This window comes from Schistocerca nitens, chromosome 1 (assembly GCF_023898315.1).
Source record: "Schistocerca nitens isolate TAMUIC-IGC-003100 chromosome 1, iqSchNite1.1, whole genome shotgun sequence".
NCBI classification, from domain to species: domain Eukaryota; kingdom Metazoa; phylum Arthropoda; class Insecta; order Orthoptera; family Acrididae; genus Schistocerca; species Schistocerca nitens.
The window spans coordinates 619,666,166-619,691,570 of record NC_064614.1 but is presented as its reverse complement, the minus strand read 5'-3'; the positions used below and the strand labels follow the sequence as shown (position 1 = coordinate 619,691,570).

At 44.0% G+C, this 25,405-nt stretch overlaps 1 protein-coding gene across 1 annotated transcript in view; it reads left to right on the top strand.

Annotated features, from left to right (window-relative positions):
- LOC126263161 (pancreatic triacylglycerol lipase-like) overlaps positions 1–25,405 on the top strand; it is a 268,537-nt gene that overhangs the window by 185,826 nt on the left and 57,306 nt on the right. Inside the window, exon 9 of the mRNA XM_049960238.1 lies at positions 16,048–16,174. Coding sequence (XP_049816195.1) covers positions 16,048–16,174 — 127 coding nt within the window. The remainder of the gene's footprint in view (positions 1–16,047; positions 16,175–25,405) is intronic.

Genomic DNA, 25,405 nt, shown 5'->3' with positions numbered 1-25,405 from the left:
TTTTGTTATCACCAATAGAAAAGTTACAGAACGAACATGGATGACTGTGGCTGGTGACCGTAATGCATAATATATACTTTCTGTGTGTTCAGAAAACAGAAATTTTGATGTCTGCCGCATTCGAACTATGAAAGAATTCATTGGTGATAGATGAAAATTTCTACCACGGCTTTGATTCGAACCAGGGTTTCCTGCCAAGTAAGGAGATGGGTTAACCATCTAGGCCCCCTCGGCACAGTGGTTATACCTAACTGCACGGACTGACAAAGCATATCTCCCCACTCCATCCACATTCACATTTGCCGCACACTGTCAAAATAGTGTCCCTTACCCCTTGTTACGCTGATTGCTCATTGCATCACGCAAAGTCCCGCATGATGTCGGCCGAAGAGTGCTCTGCACTGAATGATCGTATTAGCCTTCACAGCGCATATACACTGACGGAAAAAAATTCCAGCACCAGGATGGAGTTGTACGACATAAACGAAAGTTGGTAGGCGTGCTTCTACATTTGAAAGATGACGTCTATTCCAATTTCGCACCAGTCGCACGCGCAAATCAGGTTTGCTTTAACGCAATTTATTTTAATGTATATGTGGCCGATGTTACACTCGCATGTGTTCTGTTCAGGGCTTTGTTGTACTTTTTACACATTAAAATCTGCTACAGTCTGTTAGCACAGGTGATTTGGGCTTTATGCGCTCATTATCCGCTCAGGGCTTTATGGCACTTGGCAAAATTTTCACTGGTATTGTCTTTGCAGCGGTTGACTGGCCACTACATCCAATTTATAGACGATTTTGGTCCCATATTTCCTTCTTTAGTCTGTTTTTCTTACTGCTCTTTTGTTCCTTTTAGTTTACTCACCAGCTTAAGTATGAACTTCTTCCTTTCCATTTTCTTGTTAATTAATATCTGGTAGATGAAAGAAGCGTTTATTGGCATTTTTCAAGATGTTGTAGAAAATAAGCATGGCCATCTCCTACATTGCACCCTTATACTATATATTTATGGTTATTTGATCAACGACGCTCATCCCGTACTTTGTTGCATTATACACTCCTGGAAATGGAAAAAATAACACATTGACACCGGTGTGTCAGACCCACCATACTTGCTCCGGACACTGCAAGAGGGCTGTACAAGCAATGATCACACGCACGGCACAGCGGACACACCAGGAACCGCGGTGTTGGCCGTCGAATGGCGCTAGCTGCGCAGCATTTGTGCACCGCCGCCGTCAGTGTCAGCCAGTTTGCCGTGGCATACGAAGCTCCATCGCAGTCTTTAACACTGGTAGCATGCCGCGACAGCGTGGACGTGAACCGTATGTGCAGTTGACGGACTTTGAGCGAGGGCGTATAGTGGGCATGCGGGAGGCCCGGTGGACGTACCGCCAAATTGCTCAACACGTGGGGCGTGAGGTCTCCACAGTACATCGATGTTGTCGCCAGTGGTCGGCGGAAGGTGCACGTGCCCTTCGACCTGGGACCGGACCGCAGCGACGCACGGATGCACGCCAAGACCGTAGGATCCTACGCAGTGCCGTAGGGGACCACACCGCCACTTCCCAGCAAATTAGGGACACTGTTGCTCCTGGGGTATCGGCGAGGACCATTCGCAACCGTCTCCATGAAGCTGGGCTACGGTCCCGCACACCGTTAGGCCGTCTTCCGCTCACGCCCCAACATCGTGCAGCCCGCCTCCAGTGGTGTCGCGACAGGCGTGAATGGAGGGACGAATGGAGACGTGTCGTCTTCAGCGATGAGAGTCGCTTCTGCCTTGGTGCCAATGATGGTCGTATGCGTGTTTGGCGCCGTGCAGGTGAGCGCCACAATCAGGACTGCATACGACCGAGGCACACAGGGCCAACACCCGGCATCATGGTGTGGGGAGCGATCTCCTACACTGGCCGTACACCACAGGTGATCGTCGAGGGGACACTGAATAGTGCACGGTACATCCAAACCGTCATCGAACCCATCGTTCTACCATTCCTAGACCGGCAAGGGAACTTGCTGTTCCAACAGGACAATGCACGTCCGCATGTATCCCGTGCCACCCAACGTGCTCTAGAAGGTTTAAGTCAACTACCCTGGCCAGCAAGATCTCCGGATCTGTCCCCCATTGAGCATGTTTGGGACTGGATGAAGCGTCGTCTCACGCGGTCTGCACGTCCAGCACGAACGCTGGTCCAACTGAGGCGCCAGGTGGAAATGGCATGGTAAGCCGTTCCACAGGACTACATCCAGCATCTCTACTATCGTCTCCATGGGAGAATAGCAGCCTGCATTGCTGCGAAAGGTGGATATACACTGTACTAGTGCCGACATTGTGCATGCTCTGTTGCCTGTGTCTATGTGCCTGTGGTTCTGTCAGTGTGATCATGTGATGTATCTGACCCCAGGAATGTGTCAATAAAGTTTCCCCTTCCTGGGACAATGAATTCACGGTGTTCTTATTTCAATTTCCAGGAGTGTATAAAGGACGATCAAAAGGTTACCGTTTGAGGGCAGATTGCATGCAACCCAACGCGACAACGATGCGGGTATAAAAGCACCGATATTTAGGCAATGGATTAGTGTGGTCTTCGAGCAGAAACTTTTTGATCGCTCCTTATAGAATGTTATTTTTTCAGTTTCGTCTTGCCTTGTGTGCTAATTGCTACTTCAGCATACAGTGCATTGAGAAGAATGACATATTTATTCTTGTTTCTTTGGTAAACAGTTATGGTGCGGTCTGTGTTACTAGTATGGGGCAAGACAGTGGTGGAGTGTATTTCAGCAAGTGGCTTTTTACCTCATCAAGGATTTCATTACGGGTCTTGTTCATGGTACCAGCTAATGAAGTTTTCTTTTCTTTAAGTTTCTTAGCAAGTTGAAGAGAGGTGAAGAAGTTGTCTGTCATCACGTATCTTCCATTTAGAAGAGAGACACGTAACGTCTGACTAGTTGCTTCTCTCTGTGCGTGTCCTCTTTTCTGAGGTACGGGAAAGCATTAGATATATACTTTGTCGCCACATCAGCAGAAATCCAAAACTTGAGATAACATATTTTGGCCAAGGATTGAATGAATCTGTATATTGCTTTCTAGGTAATAGTTGCCAGTCTATGACAATATTTTCTCCAGTTTGGTAATAGCGAATAATGTTTCCCGTGAACTTTCCCGAATTTTTAGGTAGAAAAGTGAATTTATTGGCTGGTAGGGGTTCAGATTTAGCTGATTTTTCATCTAAACTGAGAAATTTGAGAAGCTTCTGAAATCTGACCCTTGACATAACGTCTTCGATAGCAGCAGTCCCCAAGGAATGCGAACAAAGTTCATTTGCAGATATAGGTCTTGGACAAATGAGATCCTGAGCATGTATGTTGGCTATCAGTTTTTCCAATTCCTCAAGTGACACAGTCCAATCATTGATTTTTGGTACTTTTCCAGCATCTCATTCTGTGTATTTCTTCATGAGAATAACACTGCTTCGTCAAAAATAAGATGAAAAGCACTGATGACGGAGTCATCAACTCGTTGGAAAGCCCAAGTAGCGGGACCTCCTCTCCTTTAGAATGTGCACAGTTGTCTTCCTTCCACAAGATGAAAAATTGGCGTTCTCCCACTTGGTTCCTTCCCCACTGACCATCATTGTAGAGGCATTCAGCTGGACCTGCTGTAATGGACGAGACGATGATTTACGTAGATCAGTAAATCAGTATCTGAATCCTCCTCCGCTAATCCCTTCTCGTTCATAATGTCTTCGTCTTCACATATCTCGTATAAGATCCTCATTTTCATCAATTAAGTCAATTTCCGATTCAACGTCGGAATTCTCCAAGAGACGTAACGTTTATTCACCAGAAAGTCCATGATGATGTGTTATAAAAACTTTTCATGGACAATGCATATAATCTGAATCATACAATAAACTGTGGAAGATTGGAATGTGCACGTACCAAGGCACAACAATGAGCAGCAACACCTCTGTATTATTGTTGATTGTTGCTACTTCATTGCTGGACTATTTACATACACTCCTGGAAATGGAAAAAAGAACACATTGACACCGGTGTGTCAGACCCACCATACTTGCTCCGGACACTGCGAGAGGGTTGTACAAGCAATGATCACACGCACGGCACAGCGGACACACCAGGAACCGCGGTGTTGGCCGTCGAATGGCGCTAGCTGCGCAGCATTTGTGCACCGCCGCCGTCAGTGTCAGCCAGTTTGCCGTGGCATACGGAGCTCCATCGCAGTCTTTAACACTGGTAGCATGCCGCGACAGCGTGGACGTGAACCGTATGTGCAGTTGACGGACTTTGAGCGAGGGCGTATAGTGGGCATGCGGGAGGCCGGGTGGACGTACCGCCAAATTGCTCAACACGTGGGGCGTGAGGTCTCCACAGTACATCGATGTTGTCGCCAGTGGTCGGCGGAAGGTGCACGTGCCCTTCGACCTGGGACCGGACCGCAGCGACGCACGGATGCACGCCAAGACCGTAGGATCCTACGCAGTGCCGTAGGGGACCACACCGCCACTTCCCAGCAAATTAGGGACACTGTTGCTCCTGGGGTATCGGCGAGGACCATTCGCAACCGTCTCCATGAAGCTGGGCTACGGTCCCGCACACCGTTAGGCCGTCTTCCGCTCACGCCCCAACATCGTGCAGCCCGCCTCCAGTGGTGTCGCGACAGGCGTGAATGGAGGGACGAATGGAGACGTGTCGTCTTCAGCGATGAGAGTCGCTTCTGCCTTGGTGCCAATGATGGTCGTATGCGTGTTTGGCGCCGTGCAGGTGAGCGCCACAATCAGGACTGCATACGACCGAGGCACACAGGGCCAACACCCGGCATCATGGTGTGGGGAGCGATCTCCTACACTGGCCGTACACCACAGGTGATCGTCGAGGGGACACTGAATAGTGCACGGTACATCCAAACCGTCATCGAACCCATCGTTCTACCATTCCTAGACCGGCAAGGGAACTTGCTGTTCCAACAGGACAATGCACGTCCGCATGTATCCCGTGCCACCCAACGTGCTCTAGAAGGTTTAAGTCAACTACCCTGGCCAGCAAGATCTCCGGATCTGTCCCCCATTGAGCATGTTTGGGACTGGATGAAGCGTCGTCTCACGCGGTCTGCACGTCCAGTACGAACGCTGGTCCAACTGAGGCGCCAGGTGGAAATGGCATGGCAAGCCGTTCCACAGGACTACATCCAGCATCTCTACGATCGTCTCCATGGGAGAATAGCAGCCTGCATTGCTGCGAAAGGTGGATATACACTGTACTAGTGCCGAAATTGTGCATGCTCTGTTGCCTGTGTCTATGTGCCTGTGGTTCTGTCAGTGTGATCATGTGATGTATCTGACCCCAGGAATGTGTCAATAAAGTTTCCCCTTCCTGGGACAATGAATTCACGGTGTTCTTATTTCAATTTCCAGGAGTGTATATTCAGAAGACAAATTACCGCGGTTTCAAAGTGATCTCTTCCACTGGTCTAGGCTTATCGAACGAAACAACCAAGAAAATATAAATGTTTTGTGCATCGTAATAAAACATTACAATGAGAGGAAAAAAATGAAGAAAAGTCAAATGATTTCATGAACGATTTGGATACGACATTGAAGAAAAATGTATTACAGGGATCATTTTGACCCCTCCCCCATTCCAGTGTCTAGGCGACAAAGAAGCCATTATCAACACCTCATTGAGTTTGAACGAGTTCGCGTAGTAGAGCTGCGAAAAGCTGGATGTTCCTTCTGCAATACTTCAGAAGGACTTGGCAGGAATGTAGATGCTTGCTGGAAGCGGTGGTTTCGAGAATGTACGGTCAAAAGAAGACCGTGCTCCGAACTACCGAGAGGGAAGACCATTGTGTACAGCGTATGGCTCTGGCGCTGCATACTGCATCTGCAGCAGCAATTTTAGCAGCAGGTGGCACCACAGTGATTCAACGAACTGTTACAAATCGGTTACTTCGAGGACAGCTCCGAGCCTGACGCCCTGTAGCGTGCGTTTCACTGATCCCAAACCACTGTCATTTTCGACTTAAGTTGTGTCAAGTGACAGCCCGTTAGAGGGGAGGAAGGAGGTCTGTTGTGTTTTCTGATGAAAGCTGGTTGTGCCTCGGTGCCAGTGGTCGCCGTGTGTTGGTTAGAAGGGGGCAAGTTGAGGGCCTGCAACCAATTTGTCTGCGTGCTAGACACACGGGACCTACTCCTGGAGTTACGGTCTGGCGTGCGATTTCGTATGACAGCGAGAGTACTCTCCTCGTTATCCCATGCACCCTGTCTGCAAATCTGTTCTTCAGTCTGGTGATTCGACCTACTGTACTGCCATTCATCAACCGCATTCCAGGATTTGTTCTCCAACATGATAACGCTCGTCCACATACCGCTACTGTAACCCAACATGCCCTAAGAGTGTCGACATGTTGCCTTGGCCTGCTCTGTTACCAGATTTGTCTTCAATGGAGAGCATATAGGACATCACCGGACGACAACTTCAGCGTCACCCACAGACAGTATTAAACGTACTAGCACTGACCGAGGAAGTGCAACAGGCATGGAAGTTCATAACATAAACTGGTATCCAGCACACGTACAACACAATGCTTGCGCGGAAATGGAAATGTCGTGTGGCTAAAGCTCCCGTTGGATAGACCGGTCGCCTGGTGCAAGTCTTTTGAGTTGACGCCACTTCGGCGACCTGCGCGTCGATGGGGATAAGATGATGATGATGATAAAGATAACACAACACCCAGTCCCTGACTGGAGGAAAATCACCGACCTAGCCGAGAATCGAGCCCGAGGCCCTTGGCGTAACAGTTCGTTCCACTGACCACTCAACTATCGGAGTGGACAATGCATGCACGTTTTCATGCTTGCATTCAATATTCTGGCGGTTACACCTGTTAATGTACCAGCATTTTACACTTGCAGCGGCTTATCCCGCGCTTACATTAACCTGTGAGCTTGCAATGTCAATCACTTACATATTTTACCTAGACAAATGTATTCCCGAAATTTCATTAGTCTACATTAATTACCTTTTGGTGTCGAAATTTTTTACCCGTCACTGTATATCTATATGACCGGTGAGTCCTTTCGGACGTGTGCGAAAGAACTAACGCCACTCGTATAGAAAGTGAATACTTTCTGTGTTTGACAATGTCCTCCGAACTGTTGAGTATTGTACACAAAATTTTCACCGGAATTTCTACTTCAAAACATTAAACATGGTGATTGGTTACGTTCAAAATTGTTCAATGGCTCTGAGCACTATGGGACTTAACGTCTGAGGTCATCAGTCCCCTAGAACTTAGAACTACTTAAACCTATGTAACCTAAGGACATTACACACATCCATGCCCGAGGCAGGATTCGAAACTGCGACGCAGCGGTCGCGCGGTTCCGGACTGTAGCGCCTAGAACCGCTCGGCCACTCCGGCCGGCATTTGGTTGCGTTCAGCCGAATATATTGTTATTATTATTGGCGAAGAAACTTTGTGAAAATTATTATGAAATTCTCGGTGATGAACGCTGTTTTAAAGTACAGACGTTGATTCGCAGAAGAAACGTCTCCCACGACAAGAGTGTTCTCTCCGAGATATTGCTCGAGGAGTGTGCAGATGCAGGCAGTCTTAAACACATTGTCACACATAGCCTTGTCACAAAAAGGGCATGCTATTGTAGACATGTGATATAGTTTTGGGTGCAAAAATATCGCTGGCGATTTCCTGCCTCACTGTTACTGACGGAACTTAGCGATGCGCTGTGTACCCAATGTTGCAAAATTGCGCTTATACCCTTCACGAATAGATCTGCATCTAACAAGAACTGTTCAATAACATGAAAGATGCCCAAATCTTTATTAAAATACCTCGCCTAGATCTTTCTGAGTATTTCATAACCGTCTGTGATGATGCAGGTAGTATCTGAGATGCCGGAGTGCGAGGACAAAAGACAAAAAGATGAGGCAGGTGGAGGAACAATCGTGACATCTGAAAGTCCTCTATAAGTGCTGAACGACATAATAACTGCGTTTACAACTGCATGGAACAGCTGGATAGACAACAAAAATAAAAGTGACTTCCGCGAATTACGGAAAAATCACAAAAAATATAAACACTGTGAAAATAAACTTATTTGACAGTGAAGCGTAAACATAGTAGTAGACTAGTACAAATAAGCCAGCAGCATTGCAGTCTGCTTACATCCAGATGATTTCGTTACCTGTACCTAAGCCGGCCGCGGTGGCCGTGCGGTTCTAGGAGCTGCAGTCCGGAACCGCGGGACTGCTACGGTCGCAGGTTCGATTCCTGCCTCGGGCATGGATGTGTGTGATGTCTTTAGGTTAGTTAGGTTTAAGTAGTTCTAAGTTCTAGGGGACTGATGACCTAAGATGTTAAGTCCCATAGTGCTCAGAGCCACTTGCACCACCTGTACCTAAGGAATGGTTGTGTTTGTGAATAGGCAAATAGTATCGTGAAGCTGAGAGGAAAGAGCAGGATCACCCTCCTTGGCAAATGGCGACGAGGCATCATTTATCAGATGAAACGTCCTGGAGGACCACTGGTAGATTGAAGGCAAATGGATATTGCATTTCCTGTTGTTTTCAGGCGTGCCAACGATTTCTGACATCAAGAAAGCTACACCAAATTTGACCAGAGATGAGAACGCACTTCTCACTCCTGTTTAGCGATAACGATTGGCTGTTCAATCGTAGCTTCTTCTCTCTGGATCGAACTTGGTCTAGCGGACAGTGTACACTAAATGAGAAAAAAATAAATAAACGATGCACCACAAAGGAATCGTCAGAGTGGGACAGAAATCGGAAGATGTGATGTACACTACTGGCCATTAAAATTGCTACACCACGAAGATGACGTGCTACAAACTCGTAATTTAACCGACGGGAAGAAGATGCTGTGTTATGCAAATGATTAGCTTTTCAGAGCATTCACACAAGGTTGGCGCCGGTGGCGACACCTACAACGTGCTGACATGAAGAAAGTTTCCAACCGATTTCTCATACACAAACAGCAGTTGACGAGGCGTTGCCTGGTGAAACGTTGTTGTGATGCCTCGTGTAAGGAGGAGAAATACGTACCATAACGTTTCCGACTTTGATAAAGGTCCGATTGTAGCCTTTCGCAATTGCATTTTATCGTATGGCGACATTGTTCCTCGCGTTGGTCGACATACAATGACTGTTAGCAGAATATGGAATCGGTGGGTTCAGGAGGGTAATACGGAACGCCGTGCTGGATCCCAACGCTCTCGTATCACTAGCAGTTGAGATGACAGGCATCTTATCCGCATGGCTGTAACGGATCGTGTAGCCACGTCTCGATCTCTGAGTCAACAGATGGTTTGCAAGATAACAACCATCTGCACGAACAGTTCGACGACGTTTGCAGCAGCATGGACTATCAGCTCGGAGACCATGGCTGCGGTTACCCTTGACGCTGCATCACAGACAGTAGCGGCTGCGATGGTGTACTCAACGACGAACCTGGGTGCACGAATGGCAAAACGTAATTTTTTCGGATGAATCCAGGTCCTGTTTACAGCATCGTGATGGCCGCATCCGGGTTTGGCGACATCGCGGTTAACGCACATCGGAAGCGTGTATTCGTCATCGCCATACTGGCGTATCACCTGGCGTGATGGTATGGGGTGACATTGGGTACACGTCTCGGTCACCTCTTGTTCGCACTGACGTCACTTTGAATAGTGGACGTTACATTTCAGATGTGTTGCGACCCGTGGCACTACCGATAATTCGATCCCTGCGAAACCCTACATTTCAGTAGGATAATGCACGACCGCATGTTGCAGGTCCTGTACGGGCCTTTCTGGATACTGAAAATGTTCGACTGATGCCCTGGCCAGTACATTCTCCAGATCTCTCACCAATTGAAAACGTCTGGTCAATGGTGGCCGAGCAACTGGCTCGTAACAATACGCCAGTCACTACTCTTGATGAACTGTGGTATCCTGTTGAAGCTGCATGGGCAGGTGTAGCTGTACAAGCCGTCCAAGCTCTGTTTGATTCAATGCCCAGGCGTATCAAGGCCGTTATTACGGCCAGAGGTGGTTGTTCTGGGTATTGATTTCTCAGGATCTATGCACCCAAATTTCGTGAAAATGTAATCAGATGTCAGTTCTAGAATAATATATTTGTCCAATGAATACCCGTTTATCATCTGCGTTTATTCTTGGTGTAGCAAATTTAATGGCCAGTAGTGTATATGTACAGATAAACAAATCCTCAGAGTTTAAAAAAAATGTGATGATTTATTCTAAAACTTCACAAACTAAGGAAATCAGTAATGTGTCGGTCCATCTCTGACCCTTATGCAAGCAGTTATTCGGCTTGGCATTTAAAACCCTACCTTGACCATCAGGGCTGCCGATCTCTCCCAAATATAGAACGTTCGTAGTATTATGGGCTGGACCCTCCAACAGACTCGGAGTTTTGACCCTCTAACCCGCCAATTGGACAGGATCTGGGGCACTACGAATGTAGTGTGTGGACATACAAGGTGAGAATGTGGGTCTCGCGGGAGGCGTCGGCGAGAGAGTCCCTCCACTCCCACTGTGCACTATGTCCTCCGTGGCTCTGTTGGATAGAGCGTCTGCCATGTAAGCAGGAGATCCCGGGTTCGATTCCCGTTCGGGGCACATATTTTCACCTGTCCCCGTTGATATATATCAACGCCTGTCAACAGCTGAAGGTATTAATATAATCTAATTTCGTTCTAGACGGTTGCGTATCCATATTAGTATATTCAACAACGTGTCGATCAATGCCAAGCTTAATAACTGCTTGCATAAGGGCCAGAGATGGGCCAACACGTTACTGACTTGCTTGATTTGTGAAGCTCTTTCTCTTGGACGAATCATCCAGTTGTTTTGAAATTGTAATTATTTGTTTGTATGTACAGATACATCACGTCTGCCGGTTTCCGTTCCATTGGAAATTTAGGACTCAGTTTTTAAATAAGTCACTGCTTTGCTTGCATGGAAAATTCCTATACCTACAGATTTCTAGACATGGTCTTTTAGTTTTTTACTTATTCCTAACTAAACAATTGTATGCACTCTGCTATTTCAAATGATCGTGACTTTCTTGAAACGCTTCACAATCTGAGAGTTTCAATGACTTTTTGACAAAATTTACAGTAACTCTATGTATTTGTGTACAAAGGCAACTTTAATATTAGGATCTTCTTCAGCCTTTAAAATTACATGTTTGGGCCAGTTTTTAACCTTCTATCTGCAGATAGTGTAAAAATTTTATGTTAAGATATTCGACGAATTACAGAAAAGCTCTTCACAGGAGTGATCTCACATTTGCTACATATAGCTCTCTAAACATTGTGAACATGAAAACAAAATGTTTATACCTTGACGTTAGGTAAAGCTGTCATCAGCTTTAGTGGCCATGGTCCTATTTGAGGCGATACTCTGTCGTCTTCTTCCAGCAACTGAGCTGGGTGAATTAACTAGTTGTAGGGGAAAACCATAGATTATTAGAAAATATTGTACAATATGTTGAAGTTCGTCAAGCTTGTTTCCTTACTTGAGAGACTTCGCTATTCATGAAACGCGAAATACAGATACTGAGCGAGATAGTGCAATGATTAGCACATTGGACTCGCATTCCAGAGGACGAAGGTTCAAACCCGCGTTTGTCCATCCAGATTTAAGTTTTCCGTGATTATCGTAAATCGCTCCAGGCAAACGCCGGAAGGGTTCTTTTGAAAGGGCACTGCTGATTTCCTTCCCTGTCGTTGACACAATCCGAGCTTGTGCGCTGTTTCCATAGATGTCGACGGGACGCAAATCCAACCTTCCTTCCCTCCAAGTATAGATCCGTTGTGTCGATATCAGCATATTGCAATAGGCTCTTAAATTCTGCTTGCACAAGATTCCACCCAGTTGTTTTGTTTCATGTTCACTGTAACACGCTACTTCCCTAATCAGTTACTTAACAATCTCACATGAATTCAGAGAGAACCACTTACTAGAAGAACGCGCAAGTGCCACAATCCGACTCCCCAGAAACTTCGGTCAGCGCAAGAGGAGTTAAAATTAGTGAACACATGTTTCGACTTATCCGCAGATACTCAACCGTTTGTGAAAAACGACCCCCATAGTTTTCGACGTAATTCAGATAGCGCTTAGCTTGCAGTAATCTCAGGCCGAATGGCACCGCAGTGGCCAGCTCAGTTTTGCAACCCGTGTTCGAAAACAGATTATTTTTGTTTCACTAGAAGCCTTCCCAAAGAGACAATCTCCATTCCTTCCGAGCTGACTATGCAAATGTAGACGAGATGTGGCTCAAATTCAAAGATATAGTAGCAACGGCAATTGAGAGATTTATACCTCATAAATTGGTAAGAGATGGAACTGATCCCCCATGGTACACAAAACAGGTCCGAACGCTGTTGCAGAGGCAACGGAAAAAGCATGCGAAGTTCAGAAGAACGCGAAATGTCGAAGATTGGCTAAAATTTACAGACGCGCGAAATTTGGCACGGACTTCAATGCGAGATGCCTTTAATAGGTTCCACAACGAAACATTGTCCCGAAATTTGGTAGAAAATCCGAAGAAACTCTGCTCGTATGTAAAGTACACAAGCGGCAAGACGCAGTCAATACCTTCGCTGCGCAGTGCCGATGGTACTGTTACCGACGACTGTGCCGCTAAAGCGGAGTTATTGAATGCAGTTTTCCGAAATTCCTTCACCAGGGAAGACGAATGGAATATTCCAGAATTTGAAACACGAACAGCTAATAGCATGACTTTCTTAGAAGTAGATATCTTAGGGGTTGCGAAGCAACTCAAATCGCTTGATACGGGCAAGTCTTCAGGTCCAGATTGTATACGGATTAGGTTCCTTTCAGATTACGCTGATACAATAGCTCCCTACTTAGCAATCATATACAACCTTTCGCTCACCGATAGATCTGTACCTACAGATTGGAAAATTGCGCAGGTCGCACCAGTGTTTAAGATGGGTAGTAGTAGTAATCCATCGAACTACAGACCTATATCATTGACGTCGGTTTGCAGTAGGGTTTTGGAGCATATACTGTATTCAAACATTATGAATCACCTCTAAGGGAACGATCTACTGATACGTAATCAGCATGGTTTCAGAAAACATCGTTCTTGTGCAACGCAGCTAGCTCTTTATTCGCACGAAGTAATGGCCGCTATCGACAGGGGATCTGAAGTTGATTCCGTATTTCTAGATTTCCGGAAAGCTTTTGACACCGTTCCTCACAAGCGACTTATAATCAAGCTGCGGGACTATGGGGTATCGTCTCAGTTGTGCGACTGGATTCGTGATTTCCTGTCAGGAAGGTCGCAGTTCGTAGTAATAGACGGCAAATCAGCAAGTAAAACTGAAGTGATATCAGGTGTTCCCCACGGAAGCGTCCTGGGACCTCTGCTGTTCCTGATCTATATAAATGACCTGGGTGACAATCTGAGCAGTTCTCTTAGGTTGTTCGCAGATGATGCTGTAATTTTCCGTCTAGTAAGGTCATCCGAAGACCAGTATCAGTTGCAAAGGGATTTAGAAAAGATTGCTGTATGGTGTGGCAGGTGGCAGTTGACGCTAAATAACGAAAAGTGTGAGGTGATCCACATGAGTTCCAAAAGAAATCCGTTGGAATTTCATTACTCGATAAATAGTACAATTCTCAAGGCTGTCAATTCAACTAAGTACCTGGGTGTTAAAATTACGAACAACTTCAGTTGGAAAGACCACATAGATAATATTGTGGGGAAGGCGAGCCAAAGGTTGCGTTTCATTAGTAGGACACTTAAAAGATGCAACAAGTCCACTAAAGAGACAGCTTACACTACACTCGTTCGTACTCTGTTAGAATATTGCTGCGCGGTGTGGGATCCTTACCAGGTGGGATTGACGGACGACATCGAAAGGGTGCAAAAAAGGGCAGCTCGTTTTGTATTATCACGTAATAGGGGAGAGATTGTGGCAGATATGATACGAGAGTTGGGATGGATGTCATTAAAGCAAAGACGTTTTTCGTCGCGGCGAGATCTATTTACGAAATTTCAGTCACCAACTTTCTCTTCCGAATGCGAAAATATTTTGTTGAGCCCAACCTACATAGGTAGGAATGATCATCAAAATAAAATAAGAGAAATCAGAGCTCGAACAGAAAGGTTTAGGTGGTCGTTTTTCCCGCGCGCTGTTCGGGAGTGGAATGGTGGAGAGAAAGTATGATTGTAGTTCGGTGAACCCTCTGCCAAGCACTTAAATGTGAATTGCAGAGTAATCACGTAGATGTAGATTTATTTTCTCATGGCCATAGAAGGTTATTACACGAATGTTTCTTATCAAGTTAGGGGATAGAAGGGCGTTATGTAAAATGTAAAATTACGACTGGGTTTCACAATAAGTGTCACACATTTAATATGTAACATATGTGGGTATGATATTTTCTAGGGTTACAATCTTTTTAAACTCTCTTGTTCTTATATTACCTTTTTATCTCAATTCTTATATTAGTTCTTATATTTTATTCCTTCATTTATTCCATAGGAAGATTTAGTCCATTCCCTTGAATGATACCGATTGGGCGTCCGCTGTGGCCGTGTGGTTCTAGGCGCTTCAGTCTGGAACCGCGTGACCGCTACGGTCGCAGGTTCGAATCCTGCCACGGGCATGGATGTGTGTGATGTCCTTAGGTTAGTTAGGTTTAAGTAGTTCTAAGTTCTAGGGGACTGATGACCACAGATGTTAAGTCCCATAGTGCTGAGAGCCATTTGAACCATTTGATACCGATCGGAAAAACATCGAAACACAGAAATTCCGAACACCCCCTGAGTATCACGTGAAGGCAGGTTTGCCTCAGTGACATTTCTTCGTATGAATCTTACTCGTGAAACAAATGTCATCAACACTGGTGAAGATCTCATGCGTTGGCAATGATTTCGCGGTAATCCACGCACGGCGGATAACTTCAGTGAAAATTGGCGCTTGTGATTAACTATATATCAAAATGGACTACAGGAATTTCGCCGAAAACACTTTCAAGTAATTGTCTCAAGGATTTATTGTTTCTTTTCTTCTTTTCAAAATTCATGCACCAGGACACCGTTATTTTAATATACAATAGAAATACAATAGAAAATATTCGAGGAGTAATCGTCTATATACACCGGTAGCCAAATGAAAAACAGAAGTATAATTAATAATAGGGTATCGAACACGGATCACAAAGTTTTCCTCAGAATCGCGTATCTAGGGATATTATGAAGTCTCTTCCGCTGAGCAAACTTCCTCGGAAATCGGGCTGTGGTTTCGTTCTTCTCGTTGGTGTTACTTTGATGTCGTCTACATCTACATTTATACTCCGCAAGCCACCCAGCGCTGTGTGGCGGAGGGCTCTTTACGTGCCACTGTCATTACCTCCCTTTTCTGTTCCAGTTGCGTATGGTTTGCGGGAAGAACGACTGCCGAAAAGCCTCCGTGCGCGTTCGAATCTCTCTAATTTTACATTCGTGATCTCCTCGGGAGGTATAAGTAGGGGGAGCAATATATTCGAAACTTCATCCAGAAACGCACCCTCTCGAAACCCGGACAGCAAGCTACACCACGATGCAGAGCGCCTCACTTGCAGAGTCTGCCACTTGAGTTTGCACCATCTCCGTAACGCTATCACGCTTACCAAATAATCCTGTGACGAAACGCGCAGCTCTTCTTTGGATCTTCTCTACCTCCTCTGTCAACCCGACCTGGTACGGATCCCACACTGATGAGCAATACTCAAGTACAGGTTGAACGAGTGTTTTGTAAGCCACCTTCTTTATTGATGGACTACATTTTCTATGGACTCTTCCAATGAATCTCAACCTGGCACCCGCCTTACCAACAATTAATTTTATGTGATCGTTGCACTTCAAATCGTCCCGTACGCATACTCCCAGATATTTTACAGAAGTAACTGCTACCAGTGGCGAAATACGCATTCGCTCATCCAAGCGTCTTCTTGTTGTGCAGAACACCCGTACGCCGTGAGGATCTTCCCGGCGGACATACACAACACGTCGCACTGGGGCCACCTCTCCGTGGAGCTGCGTGGGATTAGCGGCCTCGTCAAGGAACTCCCCCTCACTGAGAATGACGAGTCAGTATCCTGCTTGCCGACTCACTGTGATCGTTTTGTGCATGTTCGTGAGACACCCTGGTTGACTGAAGTAAGGCCTTCCTCTCCTCAGCGTGCTAAGTTACATGTGTGTATGATTCGTGTGAATGTGGTAAGTGATTTTGCAGTGTAATGTGGGTATTGCTCCTTAGATCGCGATGCACTACAGCATGGTCATCAGTAGCCATTAGGATGCTACGGTAAGGGGAGGAGGTGGCAGCAAAGGTGTCTAAGCCTCCCACCTCCTTCCTCTTTTCTATTCCAATGGTGATCATGTTTCTGCTAAAGCTATAACAGTAAGACTGAGAGTGTAAACATTGTTAAAGCATATAAATATTGACTACTACAGCTATCACAGTGAATCTATAGTTTCAGCACTAGTTATTGAGAACCGATAAATTAGATAATACACTACTGACCATTAAAATTGCTACCCCACGAAGATGACGTGCTACAGACGCGAAATTTAACTGCCAGGAAGAAGATGCCGTGATATGCAAATGATTATCTTTTCAGAGCATTCACACAAGGTTGGCGCTGGTGGCGACACCTACAACGTGCTGACATGAGGAAAGTTTCCAACCGATTTCTCATACACAAACAGCAATTGACCGGCGTTGCCTGGCGAAACGTTGTTGTGACGCCTCGTGTGAGGAGCAGAAATGCGTACCATCACGTTTCCGACTTTGATAAAGGTCGGATTATAGTCTATCGCGATTGCGATTTATCGTATCGCGACATTGCTACTCGCGTTGGTCGAGATCCAATGACTGTTAGCAGAATATGGAATCGGTGGGTTCAGGAGGGTAATACGGAACGCCGTGCTGGATCCCAACGGCCTCGTATCACTAGCATCTTATCCGCATGGCTGTAACGGACCGTGCAGCCACGTCTAGATCCCTGAGTCAGCAGATGGGGACGTTTGCAAGACTACAACCATCTGCACGAATAATTCGACGGCGTTTGCAGCAGCATGGAGACCATGGCTGCGGTTACCCTTGACGCTGCATCACAGACAGGAGCGCCTGCGATGGTGTACTCAACGACGAACCTGGGTGCACGAATGGCAAAACTTCATTTTTTTCGGATGAATCCAGGATCTGTTTACAGCATCATGATGGTCGCATCCGTGTTTGGCGACATCGCGGTGAACGCACATTGGAAGCGTGTATTCGTCATCGCCATACTGGCGTACCACCCGTAGTGATGGTATGGGGTGCCATTGGTTACAGGTCTCGGTCACCTCTTGTTCGCATTGACGGCACTTTGAACAGTGGACATTACATTTCAGATGTGTTACGACTCGTGGCTCTACCCTTGATTCTATCCCTGCGAAACCCTACATTTCAGCAGGATAATGCACGACCGCATGTTGCTGGTCCTGTACGGGCCTTTCTGGATACAGAAAAAGTTCGACTGCTGTCCTGGCCAGCACATTCTCCAGATCTCTCCCCAACTGAAAACGTCTGGTCAATGGGGGCCGAGCAACTGGCTCGTCACAATACGCCAGTCACTACTCCTGATGAACTGTGGTATCGTGTTGAAGCTGCATGGGCAGCTGTACCTGTACACGCCATCCAAGCTCTGTTTGACTCAATGCCCAGGCTTATCAAGGCCGCTATTACGGCCAGAGGTGGTTGTTCTGGGTACTGATTTCTCAGGATCTATGCACCCAAATTTCGTGAAAATGTAATCACATGTCAGTTCTAGTATAATATAATTGTCCAATGAATACCCGTTTATCATCTGCATTTCTTCTTGGTGTAGCAATTTTAATGGCCAGTTGCGTAGAATGAATCGTTGCGGCACATAGGACATTTCGTAATCACTTTGGTGTGCCAATGTATGTTAGTTACCGTTCCTCTCTAACTCCATCAAATATTACTACTGGCTGCGTTATGTTAATTCTATACAGCGAACAAATGGATGAGTCACAAGTGGAATCAGTCAGTTCATACAAATACCTGCGAATAACAACTTGTGGGGATATGAAATGGAAAGAGCACATAGGCTCAGCCATATATAAAGCTGATGGAGGCAGCAGTTCATTAGTAGGATACTGGCAAAATGCAGTTATTGTACAAAGCAGATTGCTTAGAAAACACTTGGGTGACCCATCCTAGAATACTTCTCAAACGTGGGTAAACCGTATCAGATAGCGCTAACAAGGGATACTGCACTTATACAAAGAAGGACAGCACGGATTGTCACAGGTTTGTTTAACCCATGACACAGTGTCACCGGAATGCTGAAAATCTGAAGGGGAAGACACCAAAAGATAGACGCCAGTTATTCCGCGGAAGCCTACTCTAAAACTTTCAAGAAGAAACTCTAAGTAAGGTACTTATGAATGTACTACAACACACCTGTCACTCGCATAGAGGCTGGAAGGATAAGAGCAAACTAATTTCAACGGAATCAGATGCATCTAAGTCTGTTTTGTCGCAGCCCCGTACTCGAATGAAATAGACAGAAGCCCTAATAAATGGTACAATGGGAAGTATCCTTTGCCATGCAAATGGATTGACTTATTTAATGTACAGTTACTGTCACATCACAAAAAATATGAATAAAATCTTGCATAATGGATGTATAGAAAGTGTTTGTTCAACAATCAAGGGAACTGCAAAGAACACTAAACTTGACAGAATTAGTAGTAAATACAGGACTTTCCTATTCAGCAAACATTAGTAGTTGACTCCACCAACTCTCAGCTTCAGGTGTTTCTGAATTACGGCCAACCTGACAAAATTTTTGTCCTGCTGCAGTTCCGCACGACAGCGTCCTGTCACGACAATAAGAAACTTCCCTGCCTAAGAAAAAAAAATCTTACTCCCCGTCTCTTTCAGTCTAATTTCAACAGAAAACGCAGTAGAGGTGCGTGTGTAAGACTAAAATCGAAGACTACTGCTTCTAAAAAGGCAGTAGACGACGCACAAAAAACAAGGACCAAAGAAGAAATGAAATCGTGGCACAACATTCGTGATCACCCATGTACACACCTGAAATTAACGCACAAACGTAATTCGGCCATTTTACACGTAGCTGTTTTCAGTACATCGGACAGTGAAGTGACACAAGAAAATAATACGGTGGACAACAGAAGGCTAAAGTTAGTAAACCATTCAGTGGTAAACAATTTTCAAAAACAATTCAGAAGTTTAAGTTTTTAGATCGCGTAAATAATCTTTCGGACGAAGAACTCAGTATACTGAGTACAGGCTCCAAATATGCTCCACCACAAAAAGTCTGCGAAAAACAACTGGAAATAATAAAAATATACTCAGAATGTGCATTAGGTGAGGACATCTCCACTAAACATCTCGTAGCCCATGAACTGGAAGTATCTACTCGTAACCTCGTTTATAATGCCCCACAACCTAAAGAGCAACAAGTAGTAAACATTTTCAAGAAGAAAATGATTGACAGTGATGTTTTAGCAGTCCGATCAGACAAAGGAAATGCTGTTGTCTTAGTGAACAAATGTGACTATGGCAACAAAGTAGAAGATTTCCTAAATGCCACAAACTTCCACCATATACATTAAGACCCCAAACAATCCTATAACGTTAAAGTTAATAGTGTTATCAAACTGTGTAAAAATATAATATCAGACTCCGACACCTACTTCCCCACAATTATAAATCCTCCAGCACCCAGACTTTATGGCCCTCTAACTCCCTAATGCGTCCTTTGCTATCTTCAGTCTCAGCACCACGTTACAAATTAGCTAGTGTTAAATGACCTTATCAAGACCAAAACCAAGTTCAGTCCTAGTCATTGTATCCTTAATTCAGTTGTCTCTGTGAACAAGATAAAAGAGATGCAAATACCGCTAGTACCGAGCTGGTTCTTTTGATGTTAGCAACTTATTCACTAATATACCTGTTCAGGAGTGCCTAACATTCTCACAGACTTACTAGATAAATCACGAAGTAACACAGTTGTCACAGATGACATAAGGTTAGATACAGAAACTTGTCTAATATAAATGTATTACCGTTTCAGTGACAAGATACACAAACAGTTGGATAGCCTAGCTATGGGATCCCCTCCTCAATCCAGTCCTTGCTGAAATCATGAAACACAGTTTTTGGAAAGTAATACACTTTCTTCCAAGGTTTGGTACTGTTTTAGATGTGTAGATGATGTGTTGTGCTCATGGACATGAACCACCAGACAATTTAAAAAACTTCCTCAAGCAACTAAATTCTGAAGACAACAGTATAAAATTCACAATAGAGTTTGGGGCTAACTACATAAATTGTCTAAATCCAACCATAGGCATCAATGACCATATTCATACTTTCAAGATCTCCAGGAAACCTATCACCACAGATATAGTAATACTGGCCGGTTCTCAACACCCAGTCACCCATAAACATGCTGCCTTTCATTCTATTATACATCGCCTAATATCTATCCCCATAAGTGAAGACAACTTCCAAATGGAATTAAATACAATCAGACAAACAGCATTAAAGACTGGCTATCCTCCTACCTTAGTGGATTCCATAGTGCACAAAAATCAGAAACAACAGGTGTACTCTCTTCTATACCGTGTCCTTGACCCATCACCTCAAGAATGCAATAAATGGTGCTCAATTCCATACCGAGGAAAAGTCTCACTGGATGCAGACAGAAAGCTTTAATCCAGGAACGTAAAAATATCATTTTATGTGCCCAACACTGTTGGACACTTTTTTGCTAATGGTAAAGACTGCACACTAGCTTTATTAAAGAGTGCAATATATAAAATTACATGCAATTGTGCCGAATTCTATACTGACCAGTCTGGCAGGGCAGTATGTATCCGTTGGAAGGAACAAGAAGTTGGAATCTTAGAAAAGGAGACTACTTTTGCAGACCATCTATTTAAAGAAGGCCATAGTTAGAAGGTGAAGCGTGTAGTATTATATCACATACATAGAGGAAGGAAGAGCTGTCTAGAAATAATGGAAATTAATAAACATGTCTCTATCGACCCAGGCTTAGCACTGAATGACCAAACAGTACTTGGCAATTGTAACTGCAGATACTACTCATAATCCCATCCAGGCCCTGTTGTAAATTGCTCATCTTACTGAAAAGCTCAGTTTTCTTTATTTTAGGTACTATAATTTTTGTCTTGTGTAAAAAAAAATTTAATTCATATAATCACACCTGCTTCACTCACGTGCTTAATATGACTGTTATGTCTAATCTGTTTGTAGCTTAGGACCTATTTAGACAAGATTATTTTGTCAGACACATCTTGGTAATATGTCACCAAAGCTTCTGTTAAATTATTTTCTTCTGTGTACAACTGTTGTAATTTGTCTATAGTTCATTAGTTAATTTGTCACATGATTTATTTCAGTTAAATAATCTTAAATAACATTTACACTTAAATAATCCCTCTTGTTTTATTCCTAATTCTAACATTACATTTTTTATCTCTGGAAAGAGAGATACTCTGTACATGCACTAGTTTAAAATCTTTGATCCAACAAAATTTCTCTGCACCACATTCTTATCTTTGTACCTGATGATGTCGTAACTGCGGAAAACCGGTTCTTGTAACAAATAATAAATAATGTAGAATATTACGCCATATTATGTTTTATTCACAGTGTATAAAATATTCAACCAAGAACCGACGTAACAATCAGTCAATGCAACGTCTTTTGCTTTGTGCGTTACTCACTTTGTTTCTTTGGGATGGATGATTTTTGTTTTCTGACCAATGAATTCTGTAATAATGTCACCCAAACATTAATCTTTCAGTATATCCGTTCTGTTACTATAGACGTATGAAATATTATTTTCAGGATCGCCACAGTGTCAAACATTCTATGCACATCACTTTAATGACATCATTAATTTCTAAGGTAATTACATGATATATAAAGTTTTCTGTGTCGGTGTAACATGTTTTAACGTTTTTTGTCTCAAATTTCTACAACATATGCCTATAATTCAAATCTCCAAGAAGTGCCTTGGAAATATCTAACACAGCCTTTCCTACAGCTATGGCTTTGTCGAAAACAATGTTAAGTCTGTTTGATTTTCCTTAAATATCTTATCCTTAAATATCGGGTGGTTATAATTTAACTTTCCCTGTTTAACACGTTATAACACGGAAACTAATTACCGGACGAGTAACAGCCTTGGTAGCATTAATGTCAAGTACATGGGGAAGAGAAATGATGCAGAATCAATTCAGCTGAAACACTTTTAATGTGCTGCTACGGTATATCATACCATTATATACCGGTACCATTACTGCTTCAAAATGGGCTCAATACGGCGACCATCAGTTTCAAGAAGATTCTGAAAGTGCAGGATTCCACTCGGTTCAGCAGAACGAAGCATGTCCATAGGTATGCTGGCTACCTCTCTTGATACGCTGCGCTTCAGATCAGCACATGTGTGAATGTTCCCCTGGTAAACTCTGTCAGAAGATTTACAGTCAAAATTTGAGTGCATTGGAAGTCCCATCATTCCCAGTCAGCCTGTAATAATAGGTCACAGTAGTGACGAAAGTCAAAACAGGCGGAATGAAGAAGATGGCCATAGAACGAAATCAGCTATAAAAGGAGCTATAAAATTGTAAAACTACAAAAAAGGGGGACTTATTGTTGAAACCGAAGTTAAACACAAATCGTGATAAAAGACAGGACATCGTGGAAAACACCAATAGGGGGCAGCAGAATAAAAGCAGAATGAATAAAGTAACAGTAAAAAGGTGCAAAATAAGACCTGTTATTTTAAAGTCTTCACGGAATGGGTCTGATGTTTGTTGGTGAGAACAGTCCATCGCCCCCATCTATAAGCCCCCTTTTTTTCTCGTTTTACAATTTCATTGCTCATCTTCTTCATTCCGCCTGTTTTGACTGTTCTCACTATTGTGACGAGTTACTGCAATTTTGCTGTGAATGATGGGACATCCAATTGGCTCAACTTTGACCTATAAATGACTGAAAATAACTCAGTCGACTACTATATTTAGATTTTCTTCTGTCAGTTACGTCCTTTGTATGTGGTATATTCTTCTCCCTAGATTACTGCCATTGTAAATTTTCAAAATAATTTCATAATGTTTTATAATTTTTGATTCCGTCATGTCCAACTCTTCTTTATTTAGATGTAGCTATAGATACAACTGTAACGTTGTGAAAGCGGTGGTACTATAAAGGATCATATAACAGATGTTTATCCTTTATTTTTTAAGAATGCATATCTTCAGCTGCGGATACCGATATTATAAAGTCTGCTGATCCCAAAAAGCACAAGAATTCTACAGAAAGCAAAGAGATAAATGTTGCACGATTTATGTAGCCCTCAGCATCGTGATGCAAAGACTTATTCCATAAAGTAGATGTGAAAAAGCATGTAAGATGCAAACGCTTTTGGTGAATGAAATACCAGCTTGCTAAACCCGATCACGAATCAGAAACACTGCGTACACATGACGGAATTGCCCCACATTGATCGTAACCGCAAGTGTCACTCTGCTGCTCATGCGATAACCTTGGATGAGCAGTACACTATTCCAATACAACTCGGCAGGCGTTGCAGAATAGTTGCTTAGAGGTCAACTGTATGTGCTTGTTATTATCACCTAGCCAATACAAACCCACTGCGGTTTTATAGATGGCTTCCTCCTTTTGTCTCAGCAGATGTTAATGCAACCAGGCTCATTACCGCATCATGTCACATTCGAGCAAACCACACCTTCACTACAGAGCAACCCTAGCGAAACAGACTGAAGCAAAACGTCTTATTTTCCTTCAAGACAAGCGAGCCACATGTGACGACCATGACCTCGCTAGACAGAAGTTGAAGTTACTCTCGCCTCAAAGACCTCAGACAGATACATTTGTGCAGCCGATCAGCCGTGGATATGCAGAAGTCGATCAGTGTGTCTCACATATAATAGCAAAGAAAGTGTCTCGAGAGAAAGCTGCATAGAAACAGAGTACATGGGAGATGAGAGATTATAAAGGACATCCCTCAAACTGTCGCCTCACGAAGGTGAAGATCAATTTATCATTTCCAAACCTGTTGATAGGAGGGTTCGAAGGTGTAATCAACCGATTCGGATTGTAATTTGGGTAGGTATTTGAAATATTTTTAGTATATCCAAATTGAAGGCTGTGCAGTGCACTCACGTCTGCTAAATATGCAAGAGCCAGCGTCGGGAGGAGTTTCTGTGAGCGTCATTCTACTTTATATGCCGGACTGTTTCTAATGAATTGGTTTTTCCTAACACAGTCAGTGCTCGCTGAATGAAGTGCTCCATGTGTGGAAAACTCCTAAAAGATAACGTGTTATTTGTCCACGCTATTAAATTAGAAATAGCCGTGGAGTCCTCAGAGGAGGCAGCGATATTCAGAGTAATACTCCTAAAAGGAGAAACGGGGTGGGGGTTTGGTGAGGAGTAGTAAAAAGTGAGAAAACTTATTTCTGAGTCAAGTGTCTGTCTACATGTCAGGCCTTTATACATAAAGAATACCTGGAGTTGCTTGGACCTTGTGAAATTTAAGTGTCAGATGATGTATTCGAGGTGTATCAGATGAGTCATAAGCTCTTGTGGCGCAGTTGACGCAGTTGACGTTTCACATTACTGTAGTCGGGAGTTAGTGAATCACGTTGATCGAGAACTTTACAGAAATTAGAGAAATGTTGCAAGAATGTTTAACTCCATATCCACGCATGAGCAAGTAGTACTGAGCGGTTCTTTCCAATTTTTATAGGGGAGTGTTACAGCTTTAGGTAATTAATCACAATTGGCCCATTATCAGGTGTAGGAGTTGATAGCTACCGGGAGTTTGAGGAACTATATAGGCTTAGATTAGGTTAATTTGTAAGATGGCAAGAACTGTGCCCCTTACATGAAGTCATTAAAGATTACCTAACTCACGTTGAGCGAACAGTGGGGCTGAACAAAAATGACTGACAAGGCACAATGCATCTTGTAGAAGGTATAGTATGGACGTATTGGTATAATTAATGTCAGGTGATGGTTTTAAAGTAATTCACACAACATGAAAACTTTGTGGAAACGCGTCGATTTACTGGAGGCTAGTTCATCCCAGGGAAGTATTCGAGTGACCGTGGCCGGCTGGGGAGTGGCAAAGGGAAGCGACAATAGGCAGCTTAGGGCGGCTCAAGCTCTGAGAAAGTGGTAACGGGGCGCAGCCTCCAGCTGCCTTAAGATGAGTGACAGTG